Source organism: Thamnophis elegans, chromosome 2, assembly GCF_009769535.1.
Source record: "Thamnophis elegans isolate rThaEle1 chromosome 2, rThaEle1.pri, whole genome shotgun sequence".
Taxonomy (NCBI): domain Eukaryota; kingdom Metazoa; phylum Chordata; class Lepidosauria; order Squamata; family Colubridae; genus Thamnophis; species Thamnophis elegans.
The window spans coordinates 120,013,347-120,036,543 of NC_045542.1; the positions used below are offsets into that span (position 1 = coordinate 120,013,347).

Below are 23,197 nucleotides of genomic sequence, written 5' to 3' on the forward strand. Positions count from 1 at the left end.
TGTTAATACTTTCTTTGGCAGGTACCTGAATTATTCTTCACAGATCCAAACCAGCTGCTGCAGGTTTTCACAGAGCTGGAAGAACAGAACTTGTCTCTGATTCAGAATTCTCAGGAGACAGAGGAAACCCTGGATGAGCTCCGGCACACTTTGGAAACCACACGTAATAAAATGTAAGCAGTTGCAAATGATTGCCCATAATAATCCCTTGCAACACAAGGATGTTCTGTTTCTTTCCAAACATGAACAACTCAGCCATTATTTTTGTACCCTCAAACAACACGGTATTGTTTTTTCTGCACTGCTGTTAAAAAATGTTCTACCCTATATTTCCTATAGCACCAGATGTATTAGCATCTGGCGTGGGAAACAAAAAGAGAGAGACATTGGTAAGGTTTGCAAACAATTTCTTCCATTCCACTCTTGAGAGTGGAGGATCAGGAGATGTCAAGGCACACCAGACTTCATTCATCTATTTCTGCCAGCTGCTGCATTGCATACATGCAGTCTTGCATGTTTCCATAAGCTAAAAGATTTTAAATAGTTCAGATTGCCCCAAATGTTAAGAGTAGCAGCTTTAGTTAAAATGTGCATGCGCTAATTTACACAATAAAACATTGTCAGCAGTAATTATTATGATTTAAATATTAGTACAGAGCATCTTAGCATAGAGAGCCAGTTTGGTGTGGTGGTTGAGGTGCTGGCCAAGAAACCAGGAGACTGTAAGTTCTAGTCCCGCCTTAGGCATGAAAGCCAGCTGGGTGACTTTGAGCCAGTCACACTCTCTCAACCCAACTCATTATAAGGGGTAGTTGTTGTGGGAAAAATGGGAGAAGGAGCATTAGGTATGTTTGCTGCCTTAAGCTACTTATAAAATAATAAAAGTGGGGTAAAAATCTAATAAATAGTAGAGAAGATGATCGGATTAAGTTTACCCAGAATTTTTTCCCAAGTATTAACTGGTTCGGTAACCTCAAAGATACTGTGCTCCCTCCTGAAAAAGACACCAGCCAACTTCTATACACTTTATATCAGTAGCAGTATCCTGCAGCCACTATTCCACCGTTGCACCCAGTTCCCCCATAGAGCCAGCCAGCATTGTGTCAAGAGAAATGTACAAAAAACTAATCACATGGAGCAAATGGAAGAATGACAAAACATCACAAAACTTTGCCTATAGTACAGGTAATCCCTGGATTACAAGCATTCCCTGAGCAAATGTTTGAGGTTACATGATAAGCAACCCCTAGCATTTGCGAACAAGTCCCGAAACTACGAATCTTGCAGCAGCGTGGCAGTTGGTCGCCCTTATAAACAACCATCTCTGCAACATTCATCCTGCACTTTGATGGCCAAAATGGTGGTTCAGAGGAGTGGGACTGCCCATCTGACGCTCCTTTTAGGCCTGCACAAGCCTTGCCTGGCATGTTGCTGGGCAAAATGGGAGGTGCTGAGATGCGGATTCACTCCTCCAACCAGTGGTGGGTTCTGGATCCCGTTGCAAACAGTACGGTTGCAACTGGGCCCAGCATCCTCCACATGAAAGCGTGCGGTGCACACATGTGTCTTACCTTCCAGCAACACCTCGCAAGCCTCTGCAATGCTCCAGCTGCTTGGCAGAGTGTCGCGCAGGTGTACGCGCCATGTGCGTGCGCGGAAGTGCTGAAGACTTTAAAGGACAAGTAAGCAGCGCGGGCGCGGGGGCCCTCCGGACCACTGTACCGGAACTGTACCTGGTGCTCTGGGCATGCTCCGGTACACCTGTACCGGGGCGTACCGCCTGCAACCCACACTGCCTCCAACACTCTGTTTGTGCCTCTGGACTGGAGACATCACCAGGCATGTTGCAGGCCAAAATGGAGCTCTGGAAGAGCCCCTCCGGAGGTCCATTTTTGCCTGCAACGTGCTGGGTGAGGACTGCGCAAGCCAAAATGGATCTGCAGAGGGGCGCATGGGGATGAGAGGCTGGAGAGGACACAGCTTGCTAGTTCTTCGCACAGTAAGTGACTTGGTGCAGCAGATTGGGTAGAAGGGAAAGCAAAGAATATTTCATTGTATTGGGGACACCTTGGGTGGTCTTGACCAAATGGCCTGTTCCATCAGTAGCCCCCCCCCCCATGGCCTTCCCCACTCTGAAATATCTCAGGTGCACTTAATGAGCTTCGCATTCGATTAGCAAATGCGTGGGTGAAAGGAGAGAGTAATCCTGTTCAAGTATGAGATTCACTCCCACGAATCCTCAGGTTACGAATGGAATGGAGAGGCTCGATTACATTCATAATTCGAGGACTACCTGTATAGAGGGGCTTGGAAAATTCAGGACCTGGGAGTTGAAAAAAGATGATCTTGCCAGTGGAAAGCTGCTCACTTACAGCTCCAAAGAAAATGTTTGAAAAACTGGTTTAACCGAGTGAGAATTGAGCAGATATTGAATCAGCTCATCTTTCCAAGTAACTGCATGATATAAAATTACTCATGTCAAACTCTTCCAAAAAATGACCTTGTTTTTTTCTGAATTAGGGATCGTGAAATAGAACAACTGAAAATGCTTGCTGTCACTCTGCAAGCCAACATTGTTAAAGAGGAGGAGACAGCAGCAGACCTGGAACTTAAAGCACGTGTCTTTTCTTTTGGGGAGTACAAAGCCGAAGTTCAGGTATGTATAACATCAAGTCAGTTGATAAAGTTTGAACTAGAAGATCAGAAGGAACGTGCAATGCCACTGAATGGTGCAAACGACATGCTCTACAGTCCACAAAATAACTTGGATTCTCTATTCTGATGTCTGAAACAGTGCTGTGAACTTATACAGGGTAAAAAGACACTGGAAATCTCTATCTCATGCGATTTTCCTGACATTTTTTACCCAGATCCCAAGAAAAGGTAAAAAAGAGAGAGAGAGAGAGAGACAGTGAAGATTTAGGTGGCATGCTGTTGAAGTCACAACTTTGTTGAAGAAGAAAATGGAGATCAGATCTGAGCTCATCTAAGCATTTGCATGTGCATGTACATGCAATGTTTCGCAATGCTTTTCTTTTGTAGCTCTCCCCATCTGGAGAGGTTCAAATTCTTTCTGTAAATTTTTTTGGATCTCTCCTGCTATGAAGAGCCCACGTCACAGCTAGGTTTCTTAAAAACAGTTCAGATGGGAGGACTTTTGATTTATTAATATTATTGAAAGCTGATGTTAAATCCCAATATCTAGATTTCTGAGGACTGAAAGTTCACTCTTGGTTCTTAATTTGCAGGACAAAATGTTGGCGAGTTTGTACCGAAAGGTGTTGGAAGTCTATCGTCGCTGCATTGGAGAGAATGAGGCAAACTTGGGAACCTTGCAGATGCTTACTGTTATAGAACATCAATTAGATGACTTGCTAGAATGCCTTGAGAGGGTGTCTCCAGGAAAGATAGAACAAGCTGAGAAATCCAAAGAGAAAGAGCGAAGGATGAGGTAAGATAAAAATCCTATTCAGACTTTTTCAGAAAGTTCAGCAGTTCGGCGGTTCGAATCCCTAGCACCGCGTAACCGAGTGAGCTGCCGTTACTTGTCCCAGCTTCTGCCAACCTAGCAGCTTGAATGCATTCATATGATGCCTTCAACAGAATGATTACATTCCTCCTCCACCTCCTTCTGTGCATCTTCTAGTTAATCTTATTGATGCTATGATTTTTGCTGCCATCAAAACTGCTTTGTAAGAATGGCAAGAGCATCCAAGAGCCATGGTGGCACAATGGTTAGAATGCATTACTGCAGGCTAACTCACTGTTCACTCCAGGAGTTTGATTCTGAACCACTCAAGATTGATTCAGCTTTCCATCTTTCTGAGGTCGGTAAAATGAGGACCCAGATGGTTGGGGGCAATATACTGACTCCATAAACCAGAGATAGGGATTTAAAGCACTATGAAGCAGTATATAAGTCTAAGTGCTAGTTACTGCTATCAAATGAACTGTAAGAGTAGGACACGGATGAATCCTGTGTTCCTACATTACATGCATAGAAATATCTTGCCTTACAAGTATCATCTATCAAACAACAACGTTTGCTTGCTGTCAATCATATGGGTTTAAGGACACTGGAAACTGAGTTTGAACTGCACCAGCACTTACAATAAAGGTTCTGATGATAGAAGTAATACAATGAAGTGTCAGAAAAGCTCCATTTTGCAGAGTACATACTACAGATATTTTGTCAATATGGGATACCAATCCCAGAATCAGCTGAGCCTGAGACCATGAATCAGATAGCATTTAACCCTTTTGGAGCCAGTTCTTTATCCTGGAAGGGGCTTTCAATGTAGCCTTATGTGAAGAGCAAAGTTCTTTGTGGATCCAATGCTCTATATGACACAAATCAGTAGAATTCTCTAAGACAATTTTGGGCAAATGTGACTTGCAATTGTAACTTTTAACCTGCTCTTTTATTTGGCCAGGATGAGAGAAGAAAAGGTCAGGCAGCAGAGACAATTGCAGGAAGAGAGGCTGCAGCGAGCCCTGGCAAGAGCACAAGCTGATGTTAAGAAGAAGGTATGTTTATCTCTCGAGCATCTGCTGTTGCATCCTTTTGTAATTTCAGCAGCTCAGACTGTTTTATCAATTCTTCCATCCAAAGCCTTTTGTAACCCCAGTTCATGAAGTACCAATAAAGGATAATATTTGTAGCTCAGGGTTGAAATGAGGGGTCCTTGGTGCTCTCTGAGCGCGCTTGTTTTCTTGCAGAAGTTTCATTACCCAAACTAAGTAACATCATCACTAGCACCGATACTACCGTGTTTCCCCAAAAATAAGACAGGGTCTTATTTTCTTTTTATCCCCAAAATAAGCACTTGGCATTATTTGGGGGGAGGTCTTTTTATTTTGGAGGTGCAGGTGGTGGCGAGCGTGATCACCTTATGGCTACTGCTGTGTTGCAATAATTTTTGGGGAGGCCTTATTTTTGGGGGAGAGCTTATTTTTAGCACGTGCTCAAAAGCCCGACTGGGCTTATTGTTTGGGGAGGTCTTATTTTGGGGAAAACTCAAGTACCTAGTTTGGGTAATGAAATGTCTGCAAGAAAACAAGGAAGCTCAGAAAACACCAAGAGCCCATGTCTACACATGCAGTATTGCAGACTATCTCGGCTTACCACCAAGAGTTCAATCCTGACTAGCTCAAGATTGACTCAGCCTTCCATCCTTCATCAGTAAAATAAAGACACAGATTGGTGGGGGCAATATTGAGTTGTTCATGTTCTGAATCATTGGGATTGACCACAATGGACTAAAAGAAAACCAATCCTATAAATGGAGACAATCTTAAAAAAAGAGATGGCTGAGTGGAAGAAAATAAAAATTGGAATAGCTGAATTATTAATTCAGCCACTTTTAAAGTATTGAATATTCCCTGCTGGAAGAAGCATAGTGAGAAACCTCTTTGTGGAAGGAAGAAATAAAACTGTTCAGGAAAAAAAGGTGGTCAGGAGAAGTTGCGCCTGCTTTTACTTATGTGCGCTCAGTGCAAAATTAATTTATTCACATTATTTCAGTATAAAATGTGCAGAGTTCTTAAGTGTCCCTCTGATCATATTTTAGACTGGCAGAAGATTAATTTTTCGTTCTGAGCCTCCCGCTTTCAAGGAGAAAGAAGATCATGATCAGGGGCTGATCGATAAAGAAAAAGAAGAGCTGCTCTATTACTTTACTTAGCAGTTGAAAGGTGCAAGACATTATGAAGCATACAGAAAATGACAAACTAACAAGAAAATGTTTCAACAGATACTCTGTAAATTTGGGGAGAAAGCTACTCTATCCTAAGTATAGTGACATACAGTAGAGCAAAATGTTTCAAATTTTTCATAGTTGTAAAATCTTTTGGGGGGGGAGGGGCTCAGTAAATTAACTTAGTGATAGAAAATATCTACCAAAGTGATCAAAGATCACAGACTAATCTAAAGTCTTGCAGCTAGGAAAATAGATATAACAATGATAATACAAATTTCTTTTTTAAAAATTCAATTTTCAATATCAGATTCATTTTTGTAATTAAGTAGATTGTATGGACATAACAAAAATAAAGTTGAAATGAAGAAACTGGGACATTAATTAATTTTATTAATCCTTTTAACTCCGTGATTATAAATATCCATTGCCAGCAATGGACTTTGCCAGAATAAATCTAATGCTTGTTCTCAAGCCATTAGGAATTTACAATGAGTTAAAACTGAGTATATAAACTTCATAAAAGAACATATTTGTCTGTCCACAGAAGCAATTACTTATTCTTCAATAAGTAAGACTCCGTAAAGCAGAAGCACCACAACAAATGGATACAATTCACATTCTTACCAAGTTAGGGATCCTCTTTGGGTTGAAAAGAATTGAGTAATCTGCCCCATACATGCTTTGAAGAAAATCTAGGCCACATCTACTGTGGAAACCACAGAAAGTTTTTTTTTTACTCAAAGAAAAGGTATGAGGAATGAACAGGCTTCTTAACGCCCACCTATTTAATCTAAATCTACCTGTGTCTTTATAACAGTCAGATATGCTTGCATTTCAATTTATAGAGGATCACTATCACAGTAAGTGTGTGAACTATTCCACTGAGTTTTTGAGGTGACAATTGTTTAGGGCAAAATGCCCCCATTTCGCTTTAAAACTGAACCTTGGTGATAGAAAGAAAAGTTGTTTAAAAATAAGCAATTTCTTCACTTTTTCACCGAGAGGTTTTATATCAGAAACAAAAACAATTTGTTTTGATAATGTAAATGTATAGTAATAGGTCACGATAGGTAAACGTTTTACAGTCAATGAAAAATTACCCACTCAAGATTTTTTTTTTCTAAAAAACATCCACAAATGAAATTGAATTAATGTAATCTGTATAAAATGCTTCTAAACTACATTCTTCTAAAAATGAAGTTCAAAAGGCACAGGCATCAATTAGTATAATTCTATTTATGGGTAAATCTTCTTAATTTGGAATAATCTATTATGAATAATCCAAGACAGAAATTATCCATGGTTCATTAAACACAGTAGAAAATAGTATTTCCAAAGCCATTCCAGACATTAATATCTTCCTAGTATATACGTAGTATGAAGGGACATCAACCTCAAGAACCTCTCTTCAGATTTCAACAGCTCTAGGAAATATATTTCCTAAGGCTCCTGACTTCCAAAACATAGGTGCCCACATGACGCACAGTAACATTTTAAGGACAGAGAAGGCTGTTGATCAGTCTTCCTCTTTGTCAGTGCTGCTAGAGATGTTGCAGAGGTAATAGGCAAGGCTACTTTTACTTAAGCAGGAGTTCCAAGGATACAAATTTAGAATGTGATGGAAGGGTCAATTTAGAGATATTTGTTGCTCACTCCTCATATATTTAAAAGAATTAACCTTTAATTTTCTTCTAACTGTAAATAAATAAGAAAAAATTCAAAGTGTTCCTTTGTAGGACATCTTTGTATAAAAAACAACAAAGCTCACACAACTTTTTAACTAAGTCGTACATATGTATAATTTTAATGCCATGTGGCATATCATGAATAAAATCTTTTAAGTTCCAGACTTAAATTCTTTTGTAAAACACTGACATTTCTCTGCTTAGCTGATTTCTTAGTATTTTTTCTTAAAAGTCTGCCTGAATTAATTATGTTATCTATAATAAAAGATAGGTGTTTTAAAAACATATATATTTAAAGATGTTATTTTTCATTTTGGTCAAGATGTTACTTTTATATACTACCGATACTAGCTGGAAGCTCTTTCTTCAGCCAGATAGTCTGTATCTGGCTGAAGCAGACCATCATTTCAACATTAATTTGGGAGTAAATTCTACTGACATCAGCAAAACCTATTTTTGACCAAAAATGCACCATGATAGGTATATGTAATAAAAGTGGATATGTACAAATTGGCAATACTGTTTTATATTACTGTAAACATAACCAAAGTGATAAGAAATAACATGTACTAGGCAGTTTTCTCAAGTTCAGTGTAAAATGCTAAATTAGAGATAGCAAGAGCAAGAACTCATATTGCTCTACTAATTCAATCTTTACTATCCCTGAGTATGGTACTATTCTAATGCTCTTATCTCTTTAAAATGTCAGTTTGCAAAAATAAATTGGTCTTCCTGCTTATTCCTTCATTTTAACTCCAAATTTAATTAGGGATTCATTTCAAGAAAAAAAGTGCTAAGCTTAATTGTTATCTACTATTTGGAGAATCATTATTAATTCTTAATTATTCTTAAAATCACTGTGGGATATCACCATTGCACTCTAATGCAGGACTCTTAATTCTGCCATATGTACCTTTTCCTGACTCTAAGACAGAACATACCAAGATCTCCAATTGCCTTATCAAATAAAATGTACTGAACAAGATTTTTGTTGCACGATAACCATCAAGTATCCCAGCACTGGTGACCATGCTTCCATTGTTCACTTTTTCCTTTAAAAGCAGGAACAGACTCTTATTTCTCAGGATGCTTCTGTGTCTGAATGTTCTAATGCTTCTGTCTCCAACACAATCATTCCAGGTCTTGTAGATTAATGGTGCTTCCTGTAAACTGGGAATTATCAGAATTGGCATCTTCTTCGGCAGAATTGTGTGGCTCCTGTTTAAAGCAAGATGTTAAGAAAGGTTCAGAGTTTCACAATTTGCAATTGATTAATTATACTCTTTAGATTATACAAACACTGCAGTCTTCAAAATCTATTGACTTTGTTTATAGGAATAAACTATCCATATTTCTCAACAGGTAAAAAAACTCACTAAAAAGCCTGCAACATGTTTCTATTTTCTCCTTTACCTTAACCTACCAAATTTAAAAGGCACAACCAAATACAGAAGGAACCTTATTGTAAACTTAAAGTAGTGGTTAATTTTATTATAATGAAATCAGCTGAAGCTGCATTTTATCCAATTTTGAAACTGAAAAATTTTGTACCTGAAGAATATGAACAGGTAAATCTACTGTCAACTGAGAGTGTGAAGAGGAAGATTGAGAACTGAGCTGGAAGGGTAGATCTCCTTCTCCTGGAGAATCATCCTAGCAACAAAGGAGTCAACATGAGTTTCTAACTACAAACAGTATTCTCCCATGACCCATTCCAACCACCAACTGGTCATTCTTTACAAACATGTGGATGTGCTTAGAAGCAGTTAACATATACATACTTACAGTAACAAAACACTTTAATAACTTCAATTAGGAGCCCCCACACTTTCACTTTTGCAACTCAATTTATATCAACACTGACTTAATACACACACATTAATCAATAAATTATATTGCCATCAACTTCTTTCAGAAGACATACATTTTCAGTGTTAAATATTTTGCTAAAAGACGACCATTCCATTTTTGTTTGCAGAATAAGCATATAACCAACTTGATTTTAATGTTGTCCATCATGGTGTCATAGCTAAGATTGCCAGAAGAAAAAAGAAACTGGAGAACCAGTTTGGTGTAACTGTGATGATTAAAGTGATGGCCTACAAACCACAGTTCTAGGCCTGCCTTAGGCATGAATACCAGCTGGGTAACTTTGGGCCAGTTACTCTCTCACAACCAAACCATCTCTCGGGGTTGTTCATATTGTGGCAAAATAAGAGTTGTTCCAAGAAATGCTCCCTCTATAACATTTTTTTTCCATTGCAAGTAATCCTCACTTAATAGTCACAATTGAGACCAGTAACTCTGTCACTAAGTGACACGGTTGTTAAGCAAAAAATCATGTGACTGTGACTTGTGATTTTACTATTGGCTTCTCCATTGATTATGCTTCTCAAAAGCTGTTTGTGAAGCAACCTGAACTTCCGGGGGATGTTGGTCATATATGCAAGTGTCAACTCTCCGTGTTGACCTCTCATAAAGTTATTTCTTCAGTGCTTTTGTAACTTCGAACATCACTAAACACAGCAGTTGTTAAGCAAGGACCAACCATATTCCAAATGTTATCTTAATTTCAACTTTTGCTTTCTAGGCAGTTCCTATAATCTATATCAGGGGTCGGCAACTTTAAATCCTCAAAGAGTCACAAAGGTCCTAAACAGAAGCCCTCCATTCAGTTCCGGAGCCGACTGGAAGTCCAGTTCCCCCACTATAGTCTTCTCCTAGAGTGGCATCCTTTTTCCTCTACCTGTCCTAACTGAAAGCCCTATCAATTGTGGAACTGACTGGCGACAGGGAGCCCCAGCAGCAGGATGAAAGAGCCACATGTGGCTCCAGAGGCACGGGTTGCTGACCTCTGATCTATATGATGTCATGCTAATAAGGCACTACAAGTTCCTCATAGGTTCCTCTGCAACTGAAGACTAAGATCATTGTGATATTGTTTGGCTTGGTTTGGTTTTGAATTTGTATCATTCTACTGTTTGGGAACTTTGAACCCTTTGACAATCATGTATTAGCAATGCCAGTGCTCAATTTCATCTATGATTTTTCTTCTCTGAATAGAAAATTCTTCTCTAATGTGAAGTGACTCATTCCAGTCCATTTAAGTTTGCTGGCTCCTATAATGTCAATACTGAATCTCAAAATTTCTAAACTGACATGAAATATGTCTTGGTTCATGGTTCTAACATTCCATCTACCAGTAGCACCTTTATTGCTGCAGCAGGGTACCAGGGAAATTTTTAGTAGCACATCTCTCTTTTCACAGGTAGAGAAATAGCCACTTAGTTGAGGAGCACAAAATTGCACTTGAATTCATTTCCCCCTCTTTCCCTGATTTTATCAACTGTCAAATATATCTTTTTACATTTCTGTTATTTATTACCAGCATTCTTCAAAGAAATAATTGCAAATATTTATTTATGAAGCAAAGGGAAGGCAATACTGATCATGTGATTAAAAAACCAAGATTTTAGACATGTGATTAAGAAATATCATTGGAAATTTAAACTTTGCAATTATTTTCTAAGCAGAATTTGGGTTTGCTGCCCCAAATCATAACATACTTGCTCTATCTAGCTATCTCCACCAACATATTGTATCACAAATCACAATTACATGTTCTTGGGAAAAAAAGATTATTTTCTGTAAGTTAAATTGCCAATTGTTACCTGAAGCAATTGAATTTGAACAAACTGTGTGCCAGCCGAAGAATCTCTTACTGTTAGATTTCCATTAGGCAAAATACTGTTGCATAACCGATTTCCATGACTAAAACAGTTAACTTTATCATTTTTGCTTTTTCTTATAGCAGAATCAGTTGTGCCTGAAATAAAGAGGTGGCATTTGTAAATATAAAGCTGCATTCTGAAGTAAGTTTCATTACATATCTGAAAATACTTATCTGAGCAACTTTGAATGGAAGATATGTTCTTACCCTGTATGGAGCAGATTATTTAAGCACTATTATTAAGCGTATTAATAGTTGAGGCTGCATACAAATTGTTCACAAAAAGAGAAAGGGCAATTTCCACACCTATTCAATCCATGCAAAGGTGGGCATCACATACTGCATCACCGGAAAAGTGAGTGTGCGGACATGCATGCAGCATCAAAACACATGGCAATTCGCTCTCATGCGCCTTCTGCCCATGCGTGCAGCATTAAAAAACACAGCAATTCACTTACATGCGCCTTCCGCACATGTGTGCGTCAAAAACACAGCGATATAAGATGGGATTGTGCCTGGGAGGTCACAACTACCGGTTCAACCAGCAGCAGCCCACCACTGATTCCATTGTTACTTTCATCTTCTAAAAAATTATTCCTAAGAGTTGACAGGTCTTTCAGAATAGGAGGAAAGATTATACATACTCTTATATATTCACTAGCCATGGAAAGGAAGAATTATAAAAATTACCTAATCTAAAAATACAAACAGTGCTATTTCTGTTCTGTATCAAGACCTGAAACCTGACTAAAAAGGGCCAGATAATCAATTTCAACCAACATCCTCTGGAATTGAAACTCCACCATCTTCTAAACCACCTTCCTTAAAAAGGGAAGGTGGAAGATTGGATGAAAACTGTCTACAAGGGTGGGCCCAGTAGTAGCCAATCCAGCACACCATGATGTTTTCAGGTGTTTGGGCTGGTGAAATTCCATACTCAGTGCAAATGGCCTTGAAGATGGCAGTGTGCCAGCGCAAACCAGCTTCCAAACCACTCTGCTCTTCCTCAACTGTCAATCCCCCCTCCCTATTTCCCATAATACAGATTTATTTCCCATATGTTTCCCCCTCTTCCCCAACTGATGACAGAATACCAGCAAGGCGCCAAGCTGAAGCTCCTTTTCAGCTCCTTCAAGTCTTCTCTGAACCACAGGGAGCAACAGGCCAAGACAGTTCTAATGGGCACAATCCTATACAAGGCTCTGGCCACGTCCCTACTCAAGTAGCTGCCAGAGCATCCATAGGACTGTGCAGGTAATCAAGTATTATCCTCAGCTCCCTTGTAATTGCCATAAAGACGACTGGAAGTGGCTCTTTAACTTTCTTTTTCCTTTGCTCGTCTGTACTGTTTTTATCCTTTTTTTCTATTTTATATACTTTTTCTCTTGTCTTTTCTTTTAATTACATAAAAACTCTTGACAAAATTATAGAGGGAGAGAGAATATGAATTGTTCTGAGCAAGAATTCTAAATACTGTAGCCTACAGCACTCTCAACCCAAAAAATCACCCTGTAAATAGTGGTTCAATATGTATTTCAGCAAGTGGTTTGTTGTGCATGGATGCGTTCAACGGTACTTTTCAGAGGTCTGGTGGGTACTTGGTGCCTATAGGTAATGTATGCTAATCAAGAGTTGCTTCATTTAATTTCAGGGCTCTAGTATACATTTATATGCTGCAGATGAAATGTATCTCACAAAATTAAAAAATGTCTGTACAGCCAACTTAAATGTTCCAATAGGGGCGTCAAAATTGGGGTAGCTGTCAGCACCTGAAGGTTTGATATTTTTTAATAAATGCAGATTTAGATCATATTGCAAAATTTAAGTTATAATGGCCACACTATTTAATCTGGCCAGGGGGCGGAGGGGGGGTTTGAGTCCTAGCAGCAGCCTGGATAATTTCCTGCAGTTTTCTTGGCAAGATCTTTTGGAAGTGATTTGCTATTTGCCTCTTTTTAGGGCTGAGAAAGAATGACTGGCAGCTAGCTTTGTGTGTAAGGCAGAACTAGAACTTATGGTCTCCTGGTTTTTAGCCTGATGCCTGCACCACTACAGCAAACTCACTCTCTATTCAACTTAGGGTTCTAAATGTAATGATAATATCCTTAGATCCAGTTTGATGTATACACAACATACTGTACTGAAATAATACTCACCTACATCATTCCCACTTCCCTTTTGTTTTCTTTTTTTGGCAAGCTGAATAGCTCGATAATCTGTTCTTGCAGACCCACCACTCTCCTGATGAGATAAAAGTGGTTGTTCACATCACTAAATCCAAGTAGTTAGATATGCAGCTTTTCATTATGAATTCCATTTTCCCCTAATAACATGTATTAATCCCTAACAGCTTCTTTGTTTATATTGAATTCTGTGTAGGATCTTTCTGGTTAAGTCCCATAGGAAAGGAGTCCCTGCTTATTTTACTCTGCTAGATGTTGCTGACTACAGGGCGGTGCTCATCTTCGTTTCAAGGCAGTTGATCCAGCACTGTCACTATTTCCGCAGTCATGTGGCCAGCATGATGTCGCAGAGCACTGTTTCTTCCCTACCAAAGTGGTACCTATTTATCTACTTGCTTTTGCATGCTTTTGAACTGATAGGTGGGTAGGAGCTAGGCGAAGATGGGCACTCATCTGTTGCATGAAGTTGGTGTTTCAAACTCAGGTTGTTGGCTTTCCAGCTGACAAGCCCAGCATATTAACCACTGACCCACTGCAACGCCCCATCTATGGTTAAGTTCATAGACAAAATAAATTTCCTTTCCTTTTGTAAAACACCAAAATCTGCTGATATAAAACCCTGCAGAACAGATTATTTTTCTGAGGGGGCTGCAGAAAAAAAAGACATTCTACTGCACAAGCTATCTTTGAATGCAGTCCTGTAATATGCCAGCATGTATTTTAATAAGTCATGCAGCCAAAGACATATTTCAATAGTATGAGGGAGAAAATGTCTTTTTCTGAAAGTGTGGAATACAGTATACTTTTTTGTCACTCGGTCCCAAAGCACTACCTAGAGTTTTAAATATTCACAATGGTTTGAGAAGGAAGTAACAAATAAAACTAAACTTTGGTTCTAAGCGCCTGCTATGAAAAAGACTATCCTCTTTCACTTAATATGACGCACAACATGTTAACAGTATTGAATCCCTTTCACAGGCAGAAACAATTTATGCCACTTACATTATACAAAATGTATGGTGACTTCACTCGGGACAGACATTCCATAAACTTTTTTGATCTGGTAGAGAATGACACACAATGACAATATCCTCAAAACCAATATACTAATAAAAATTAGTTACTTAAGAGTTATTGCATACCGGAATAGAGCTGCCAGTCACCGTGCTTAGATCAGTTTCTTTTTGTGCACTGTAACTTCCTGAAGGATTGGAGAACACATACTGAGTGACCACTTTGCTGTCTTCTTGTTGCTCCACAACGTCCAGGCTAGGAAGCAAAGTTTGCTCTGCTTTATTTGGAGCTAATAATTCAGCTGTATTGTTTCCACCAAGGCTGCTGGAAGGGGATAAAGTGGTCGTGTCTACTGACAAGTTATTGCTAGAAGTCAAACCATGCAAGTCTTGACTGGAACTTCTTGCTGACAAAGATGCTAATGAGCCTAAGGCTTCTGCATTCACCGTCTGTACTTCATCCAAATTTAAAGTGCTTTGCTGTAAAACGGTGGTGGTGGTTCCCAATAAAAGAGAGCTATCCAGGCTGTGTGGAATGTCACTACTGGCCACCAAAATCAGTGGGTCAACTGTCTGAGCAAGGGAATTGCTGTTGACAGACAGACTGCCTCCAAGCGTGGAACCTACTGAAGCGACATCTATAGTAAGAATTCCGGAGTTTATTAGAGCCATATCAGCTGAAATTCCAGAGGAGTTCCCAGATACACTAGAAAAAAGGGACACTAGATCTACATTGCTGAGGTCACTTTGTCCTGAATTGGCAAGTTCATTGCTAGGTGTGAGGGAACCAATGGTTTCCATCTGATTTAATAGATCTGAAATAAAACAAAACATGTTTATAAGATTACCTAGTTAGTATGATAAATATCATACAAATCTTGCTTCCTTTCTCTCTCTCCAATTTGGCTACATATCTTCAGTCCAAGAATCTGTACCTTCCCTTTTCCAATCAAAACAGCCAATATTAGCCTTATTAGATTTGGAAAAAAAACAGTACAGGTAGTCCTCAGCTTCCAATCACAATTGAGCCCAAAATTTATGTTGTTAATTGAGTTTTGACCTATTTTATGACTTTTCTCATCATGTTTGTTAAGTGAATCATTGCAGTTCTTAAATTTGTAATACGGTTAAGTGAATCTGGTTTTCCCACTGACTTTGCTTGTTAGAAGGTTGCAAAAGGAGATCACATTACTCTGGCACACTGCAACTTTCATAAATGTGAGTCAGTTGTCAAGAATCCACGTGTAAATCATGTGACCATGGGAGATGCTGCAACAGTCATTAAGTGTGAAAAATGGTCATAAGTCACTTTTTTCAGTTGAGGACTACCTACAGTGCTAGAACTCAATACTACTACGCCATAGTAATGTAATTTTGTTAGGATTTCAGATAATCTCTACTTCTTGCTAGCACATATTCAGACCTCAATAATATGCTGTGCATGCCTAACAAAATGGATGGTGCTACGTGTGACTTTCACACAGCTAGCAGTAAGTGCCAGCAATATTTATAGAAGATGTGAAGGGTGTAAGCTCTATCCTTAAGTATGAGTGTTATGATATCTCACTACATATAAAAGGGCAGATCTTTGCAGCATTATGGCACAAGCCCCACCCCTCCTGCATGTGCATTTTGCTATTATGTAAGACAGACAGAATTTAGGGCAAAACGCAACAGTGTTTTTATCATTCTCAGCTTGCTAATCTTTGCTGAACCAAATAGAAAAGCAAGTCACATTGGATACTAGAATTTCTACATGAATTATTCAGAAGACATTTTCAATAATAAAGAAGGTATTTGTAGCAGTATCAACTGAGAAAACCTTTGAGCAATACCCCCCCCAAATGATTGTTTCACTGCTGACACTTAAGTGACCCATTTATTTTGCATTCAATTTTTGTGTTTCTCCTAATATACCCACTGCTTGCTCCCATTGAATAAAGTGGCATAATCACCTTTGCCCAAAGATGCTTTTTCAAGAGGCAACTGGACTTTCTTGTTTTTCTTTGAAGACATTTCGCTTCTCATCCAAGAATCTTCTTCAGCTCTGACAGGATAGGAGGAATGGAAGGATTTATATTCCTTGCAGACATCTGCAAGGAATATAAATCCTTCCATTCCCCTCCATCACTCACTCATTCTTGTGTAATTCTGAACAATCTGCTAAGCATTCTAGTTTCCATTACTTATTACATTCAGCAAATAATCAAAACTATGTTGATATAAAATGTCTTATAGCTCAAAATCATTCATTTTATTATATGCTTTCTGTAAAAATCAATAGTAAACATTGTTTTTAATGTTTGTACATATATCAAGTATCTACAAAATAACAAAACAGTTATATGGACCCAAGTAATTAGCTTTTGAATGAAATAATCTTTTTTTTTTTGCAAGATCTTTAGATATTACACATTCTATACATTATTTAAATCCACAGATAACTCAAGTCTTCTAAGGTCGCACATCATACCTGCACTAAAGTTGTGTTGCTTGACCATATGTGTTTTCATACTATGCTTTGAATTGAATAATTTGCTACAACTGGATACGGGGCAACGCATCTTCAATGAGTCCACATCCTGAAGGTGTTTTTTGGAGTGAATATACAGACTACTGCGTGCTGAGAACTTTGCACAACAACCTGAAATATACAACAACTGGATCATATGAATATAATATATACTTATAGATTTAAACCCTATTTAAAAAGTTTCCTATGAGATTGCAGGCAGCACAATTTCTCACAATCCCTTACTCCTAGGCCTCAGTGTTTTGATTCCCCAAATCTTTTCTTTTTCAATTTTCAATGATTTATAAAGCCTCAGACAGGTTACAAAGCTAAGAAACTGCTAAGGCGAAAAAGCCAGTTTGAATTGGTTGCATGTACTGTATATACTGTCACATCCTTAGAGAGGAGTAAGAAGGACAGAGCTAAGCAAAGAGCTCTACTAACAGCAATAGCTATACTGACCATCTTTGAAAGTGATCTTACAAATCTTAGAATAAAAGCTGTGTGACACCAGCTTCAAAATCTTGTGAGAACCCTGCATGCAATTCAGAGCCAAATTAACTAAAACAACTACACTATTCAACTATGGTTGCATTTATCAAGGCAGTAGAAGCTTTAAATATAATACATAATTTAAATCTCCATCCTACACCCACTCTACTTTTATTTTATTTTAAATTGTGGATTTCTATAATCCCTAAAAATAAAAAAGAAGTATTGAAATTAAATAATTTTAAGGGAACAGCATGCTTTTGGAAGAAACATTTATTTAGCTCCTTCTTCACAATTATGTTGTAATTTGAAAGTATTTTCTTCCCTGTCATGGGATTCAGTAGCAAACCTTCTGTCTATATAATGTATACATATCATTAACCTATGAAGAAATAGAATCAAGTGTTTGAGTAATACCTTCCACAGGGCATTCAAATGGTTTTGTACCAAGATGAGTTATACTATGGCCTTTCAAATGTTCTGCTCTTGTAAAAGATTTTCCACAACCTTCTACAGAGCATGTGAATCTCCTGTCATCTTCATGTTTCCTACAAGAGTAATTACATTGATGTTAACATCAAGCACTTCATACATAAGATCAAAAGATTAAAGTCTGATAAGTTTGTAAGCCCTATTATTAGACTTGACTCCAAAAATGTTTTAGCTAAGCAGACTGCTTCCATTCAACTTAAACAAAGTTTAATTTGTTTATTCAAGTTCATTTTCAATTACTGAACTTATAGCTTCTCTAACTTAAACTTCAGGTTCTTTAAAATTTTGTATGTGTATGGCAATGATTTTCAATATAATCAGTTGAAATATTTACCTTTTATGTCTTAATAGCTTAGACATACTGGTGAAGGACCAGCCACAGCCTTCAAAGTCACAAATGAAAGGTCTTTCTCCTGGGTCGGGGGGGGGGGGGGAGGCATACAAAAATAGTGAATACAAAAACTAGCACATTCATTTTCAAAAAATCCTAATATTAGCATTTATATTCATTAGCTTCTCTACCGTTTCCCCGAAAATACAACCTGTCCTGAAACTAATGCCTTGCCACATTTTTCGCGTGGCCAAAAATATAAGCCCACCCCTGAAAATAAGCCCCCGGACAACCTCCCTTCCGCTCACTGACCTAGCGGCATCCCGAAGGCACCGCGGGAGTGGAAAAGCACTCATGTTGCTTGGCCCCTTCGGGATACCGCTAGGTTGGGGAGTGGCATTCTGCCTGGCCAGAGGGGGGTTGCCGGGCGGCTGCTCCCTTGTGAGCGGGCTCCCAAAGAGCCGGGCACAGCCTCAGGGGCGAAGCAGCCATGAGGTGACCACACTCATGAGCAGCCGCCCGGCAAACCCCCTCTCCAGCCAGGCAGAGTGCCATTCACTGACCTAGGGGGTATCCCTAAGGCGCCAAGCCACATGGCTCTCTGCCCGCTCCCCAGCTCCCGCAGCTCGGCACATTAGGGATACCCCCTAAGTCAGTGCATGGAGCTCTGCCCTGCTGGAAAGGGGGGTTGCGCAAGTGCTTGTTTCGTCCCCAGCAAGCATGCCCCCCAGCCTCACCATGCCCTGGCCCCAGCTGCCGCCGCTGCCACACTCTGAGTATAACTTCTTTTCCAGCTTCAACTCCAAAACTCGGCTGCCGAGTCTTCTAGCAGCGGCCACTCTAGGAGTGCGCTCTATGGTTGTGGGCCAGCTGCCGCACAGAATGTCTTCCAGCAGCCACCATGTGCCTTGGCTGTGCCTGGTTCTTCGGGAGCCCACTCGCAAGGGAGCAGCTGACCGGCAACCCCAAAACAATAAGCCCTCCCCCTATAATAAGCCCAAGGCCATATTTCGTGGGACAAAAGAAAATAAGACCCTGTCTTATTTTGGGGAAAACACGGTACATTGATGATTTTATTAATCAAATTCTTTACAAGATAACAATTAAATCCTTGCCTATAAACATATTATCAGTTCTTAAGGATAGCATCCATTCAATCAACATAATTGTTCTTTAAGTCAACCAAATGCAAACTTTTAACAGTATCCTAGTTCACACCTGTGTGACTTCTCATGTGGATTTTCAGCCGGCAAGCTTTGTCATATTGCTTGTTACAGCCTGGGAAGGAGCAGGAAAACAATTCTTGTTCCCTGAAGTGGACTCGATTATGAGAAAATAATGCACTCACTGTTATGAAGGTCCTCTCACAGCCTGGAGAAAAAAGAAAGAGTTAACCATGTTCTGCAGGAAAGCAGAAACAAACAAAATAAGCAGCTTTGATAGCTCAAAACACTATGTTACAAATAAATAAAAACACAATTTTCAAAAGCAGATTATTGCCAGGCACCATATGCTGCTAAAAGCCAATAGAGGAATGTTTTCATGTTCAATTGCTACATCTTCTTCCAGCTAATGGCTTTTGAAAATAGAATACTAGCAGATATATTCCATTCTACACACCTAAGTTACAACATAAGAATCTACTATTTGACTTCCATTCTACCACAATATGGCCATCAAGGTATCTAGAAATATTGGAATCTGAAATCCAGCATTCTCAGTGGACTTCAATGGAAAAGGATGCTTTCCTATTAAATGTTCCTCCTGACAACCTATATAACATTAAACTAGAAATTAGATTTGCCACAAAAATTCCAAAGAATAATAAATTCACATGCCATCTTAAAATCAGCGTTCCACAATGGGAGCTATATTGGATTGAGGTTAAGGAGATCTAAGTTCAAATAAGAAAAATTGTTGTAAGTGTGTAGAGAGGTAATATATTTCTAAATATTCCCACTTACAATCAGAACAGGCATACACATTTCACAAAACTGACTTTTTCCCTAATGGTACTTTATTATGAATTCAGCTATGATAGTACACAAAGCTTTTTAAAAAATTTCTGTAATAAATCATGTAATTATTTTAAACAGAGTATATTTTATTTAAAATTGTACTGAAAAAGGGATTCTTTTCCATGTGAACACGCATAGGATTGCACGTCTGTCAGCCCCTCTAAAAATTCAGAAAGGTATCAGTTCATACCAAAGGTCACAGAAACATTCATGGGTATTATTTTATGATAACGTGTTCAACATATAAACATACAAAATTCACACAAAGTAATACAATGGAGATTTTAGTATTGGGTAATTAGTTTGAGGCTGAAGCTATTATCATATAATACTTTGATGTGAATTACAGGCAGTGGTGGATTCCTAGGCCAGGAACCCAGGCCTGCCACACCCCTGAACCAGTTTTCCTGGTAGCACCATAGGCGCCATCTTGTTTTTTGGGCTTCTGTGCATGCACAGAAGCATTTTTATAGTACTGTGTGCATGACCTCAAGCAAACCGGCAATAGCAGCTGCCAGAACCCACCCCTGATTACAAAGTATTTTTTTTTACTTTGTACAGGTAGTCCTCAGCATACATCTTTTTCTTCAGTGACCATGCAAATGTATAGTGACATGACCAATTCTCAAAGCTCCAGCCACTGCAGTCTTCTCGCAGTCATGTGATCACAATTCAAGTGCTGAAGTGTCTGGCTTGCGATTATGACATTGCAGCAAGCCATCTTATGTGATCAACATTTGTGACCTTTCAATATGCAAGATGCCTTTTTTCCTTGAGGGGCATGTTATGAAATCCAAAAATCCAGGGATCTTATACTCCGCAGCACCTCAAACTTTAGTGCATGCCTGCCCACAGCACTCTCTGGCCAAAGTCTCTGTAACCCCTCCTATGCCTCCACTGGCCCTCCCACAGACCCTCCCAATTTAACATGACACCTGTGCACCCTCTCTACACTCCTGTGTTGGGGTTCCCATCCCTTCCTGCTTAAGCACTTGTGGGCCCTTCTGTTACAATGACAACCAGAACTGCTGTCACTAACCAATGCAGTCACATGGCATGGTTTAGCAATGGTCTAAACTGCAGGCATAACCCAAGGACTTCCTGCACTCAACTATGGATCTAACACTTAGAGGGATTTTTTTACCTCTCTTTTTATTTTCAATTCTTTAAAAAAAATTAAATAATAGAATGTGAATTTTATATATTAATTATATTACTGCATTGAAATCTGCAACGATCCTGATTTGCTATTTTACAATGAAGAAGTATCAATGAATATTTATATTTTCGATATTAACCGGAATACAAAGATTTTTAAGTAACTAGATTTAAAATAGCCCCCTTTCCCCCAGTTCACGACACAAATGCCACACGCGGCCAGTTTGCCCAAACCAACCGGGTCCGGGTCCACCAGATTACCTGGATATTCGCAGCGGTAAGGCCGGTCTGGCTCCAGGTGGCTCCGCCGCTGATGCGCCCCGAGCCGGGCGGCACTGGGGAAGCGTTGCCCGCAAGCCTCGCACTTCAGCCTCGACTCTTCCTCGTGAGCCCTGCCGTGCGCCCGGAGGTTGTAGATGGTGGTGAAGCGCTTCGTGCAACCCGGCGCGGAGCAGGCGAAGGGCCGCAGCTTGTCGTGGGAATGCAGGTGGCGCCGCAGTTTGTAGGCCGTGGCGAAAGCCCAGGAGCAGCCGGGGATCGGGCAGCTAAAGGGACGCGCCACCCGGCCTGCGGCAGCCGAGACAGCCAAACCTCCGGCGGCTGCCACTGCCTCTCCGCCCTCCTGCGGGGCGCCGGTTGGGCTCCCGCCGCGCGCCGACAGCTGATGCAGCCGTAGGAGCTGCTTGCGGGAAAAGGTGTCGGCGCGGTGGGAGTCCGGCCGAGGAGGATACGACGCCGGAGCCCGCGAAAGTGCAGCCGGGGGCTGGGCGTCGTCGCTCGGCTGAGCCGGAGCGGGCGGCGGGGTGGCTGGCGCGGGCCCTCCGAAGCTGAGCGTCCCATTTTCGAAGCGGACCAGCAGGCTCTGGTTGTTGATGGTCAGCGTGCCCGAGAAGGAGGAATTCCCCTGGCTTCCGCCGCCGCCACTCTCCTCTTGCGGCCCGCCGCCCTCCGAGAGCGGCGCCGAAGCCTGGCTTTCTCCGCCCGCCTCGCCGCCGGGTTTGCCCTCCCGCGGCCGCTGCGCCGGCGGGGAATCCTGAGAGGAGCCTCCGCCCCGCACCAAGTTAAGCACCAGCAGCAAAGCGTCACTTTCCGGCGGCTGCCCGGGGCCTCCGGCTGGCGGGGATGAGGCGCCGCCCGAGTTAGCAGGTCCCGGCGGCGGCGGCGGAGGAAGAGGCGGCGGCGGCGGCAACTGCTGACGCGGCTGCGGCGTCTCCGGCAGCTTCCCTTCGAGGAGCAGCAGCACCGGGAATGTCACGTCCAGGCCCCAGGCCCCCGCCGCCGCCGCGGAGTCACGAGGCTGAGGAGGCCGGCGAACAGGCCCTGAGGGGGCAGCCCCGTCCTCCGCACCGGCGCCATGTTGTTGTTGGGTGGCGGGCTCGGGCTGGGCCGCCTCCGCGGCGGCAGGCAGCCCCTGCGTTTCCATCTTGGGGGTCCCTGTAGCAGCGGCTGAAACCGGAGCCGCGGGGCGGAGCCGCCCGAGCGATCGGAGAAACCCGGAGCGCGGAGTACAGGAGAGGAGTCGATCCTGCGCGGCCGACTGTAAAACCAGGAAGTGGTGCAGTTCTGGCGTGAAACCGGAGAGTATAGCTCAGAAGTGGGGAGGAGGATAAGGTGACCAGATTTTCAGATTGGTAAAGAGGGACACCTTTGACCCGGAGGGTGGGGGGGCTTGATTAAAAATTTTATACGGAGCAACAAAATTTTTTTCATACAACGCAAAAATAGTATTGTATTTTTTTTATTTCAACATAACTACAATTTACAAATATAAAATTTTTAATCAAGCCCCCCCCCCCGGGTCAAAGGTGTCCCTCTTTACCAATCTGAAAATCTGGTCACCTTAGCCATGCCCCACCTAAGCATCTCTAAAATCCTGATGCCTCC

The 23,197-nt window shown here is 40.9% G+C and overlaps 2 protein-coding genes across 3 annotated transcripts in view; one reads left to right on the forward strand and one right to left on the reverse strand.

Moving 5' to 3' along the window:
• The window catches only part of CFAP100 (cilia and flagella associated protein 100), a 24,763-nt gene extending 17,758 nt beyond the window's left edge, over positions 1–7,005 (forward strand). Inside the window, exons 12-16 of the mRNA XM_032209529.1 lie at positions 22–173; positions 2,521–2,656; positions 3,249–3,451; positions 4,434–4,527; positions 5,571–7,005. Coding sequence (XP_032065420.1) covers positions 22–173; positions 2,521–2,656; positions 3,249–3,451; positions 4,434–4,527; positions 5,571–5,684 — 699 coding nt within the window. The 3' untranslated portion in view covers positions 5,685–7,005. The remainder of the gene's footprint in view (positions 1–21; positions 174–2,520; positions 2,657–3,248; positions 3,452–4,433; positions 4,528–5,570) is intronic.
• Positions 6,942–22,938, reverse strand: ZXDC (ZXD family zinc finger C). 2 transcript variants are annotated; one of them, XM_032209528.1, is made up of 10 exons: positions 21,575–22,936; positions 19,356–19,508; positions 18,141–18,219; positions 17,732–17,862; positions 16,784–16,954; positions 14,440–15,125; positions 13,271–13,355; positions 11,056–11,210; positions 8,936–9,037; positions 6,942–8,602 (listed from the first exon to the last, which is right to left on the reverse strand). In XM_032209528.1, the coding sequence occupies exons 1-10, from the start codon at positions 22,734–22,736 to the stop codon at positions 8,516–8,518; spliced, it is 2,811 nt and encodes a 936-aa protein (XP_032065419.1). In that variant the 5' UTR covers positions 22,737–22,936; the 3' UTR covers positions 6,942–8,515. The 2 variants fall into 2 exon arrangements, 1 of the variants encoding a protein (XP_032065419.1); XR_004254682.1 differs by lacking the exons at positions 6,942–8,602; positions 8,936–9,037 and adding an exon at positions 11,573–11,711 and having other exon boundaries at positions 11,134–11,210; positions 21,575–22,938.
• Positions 22,939–23,197: the final 259 nt, after the last annotated feature.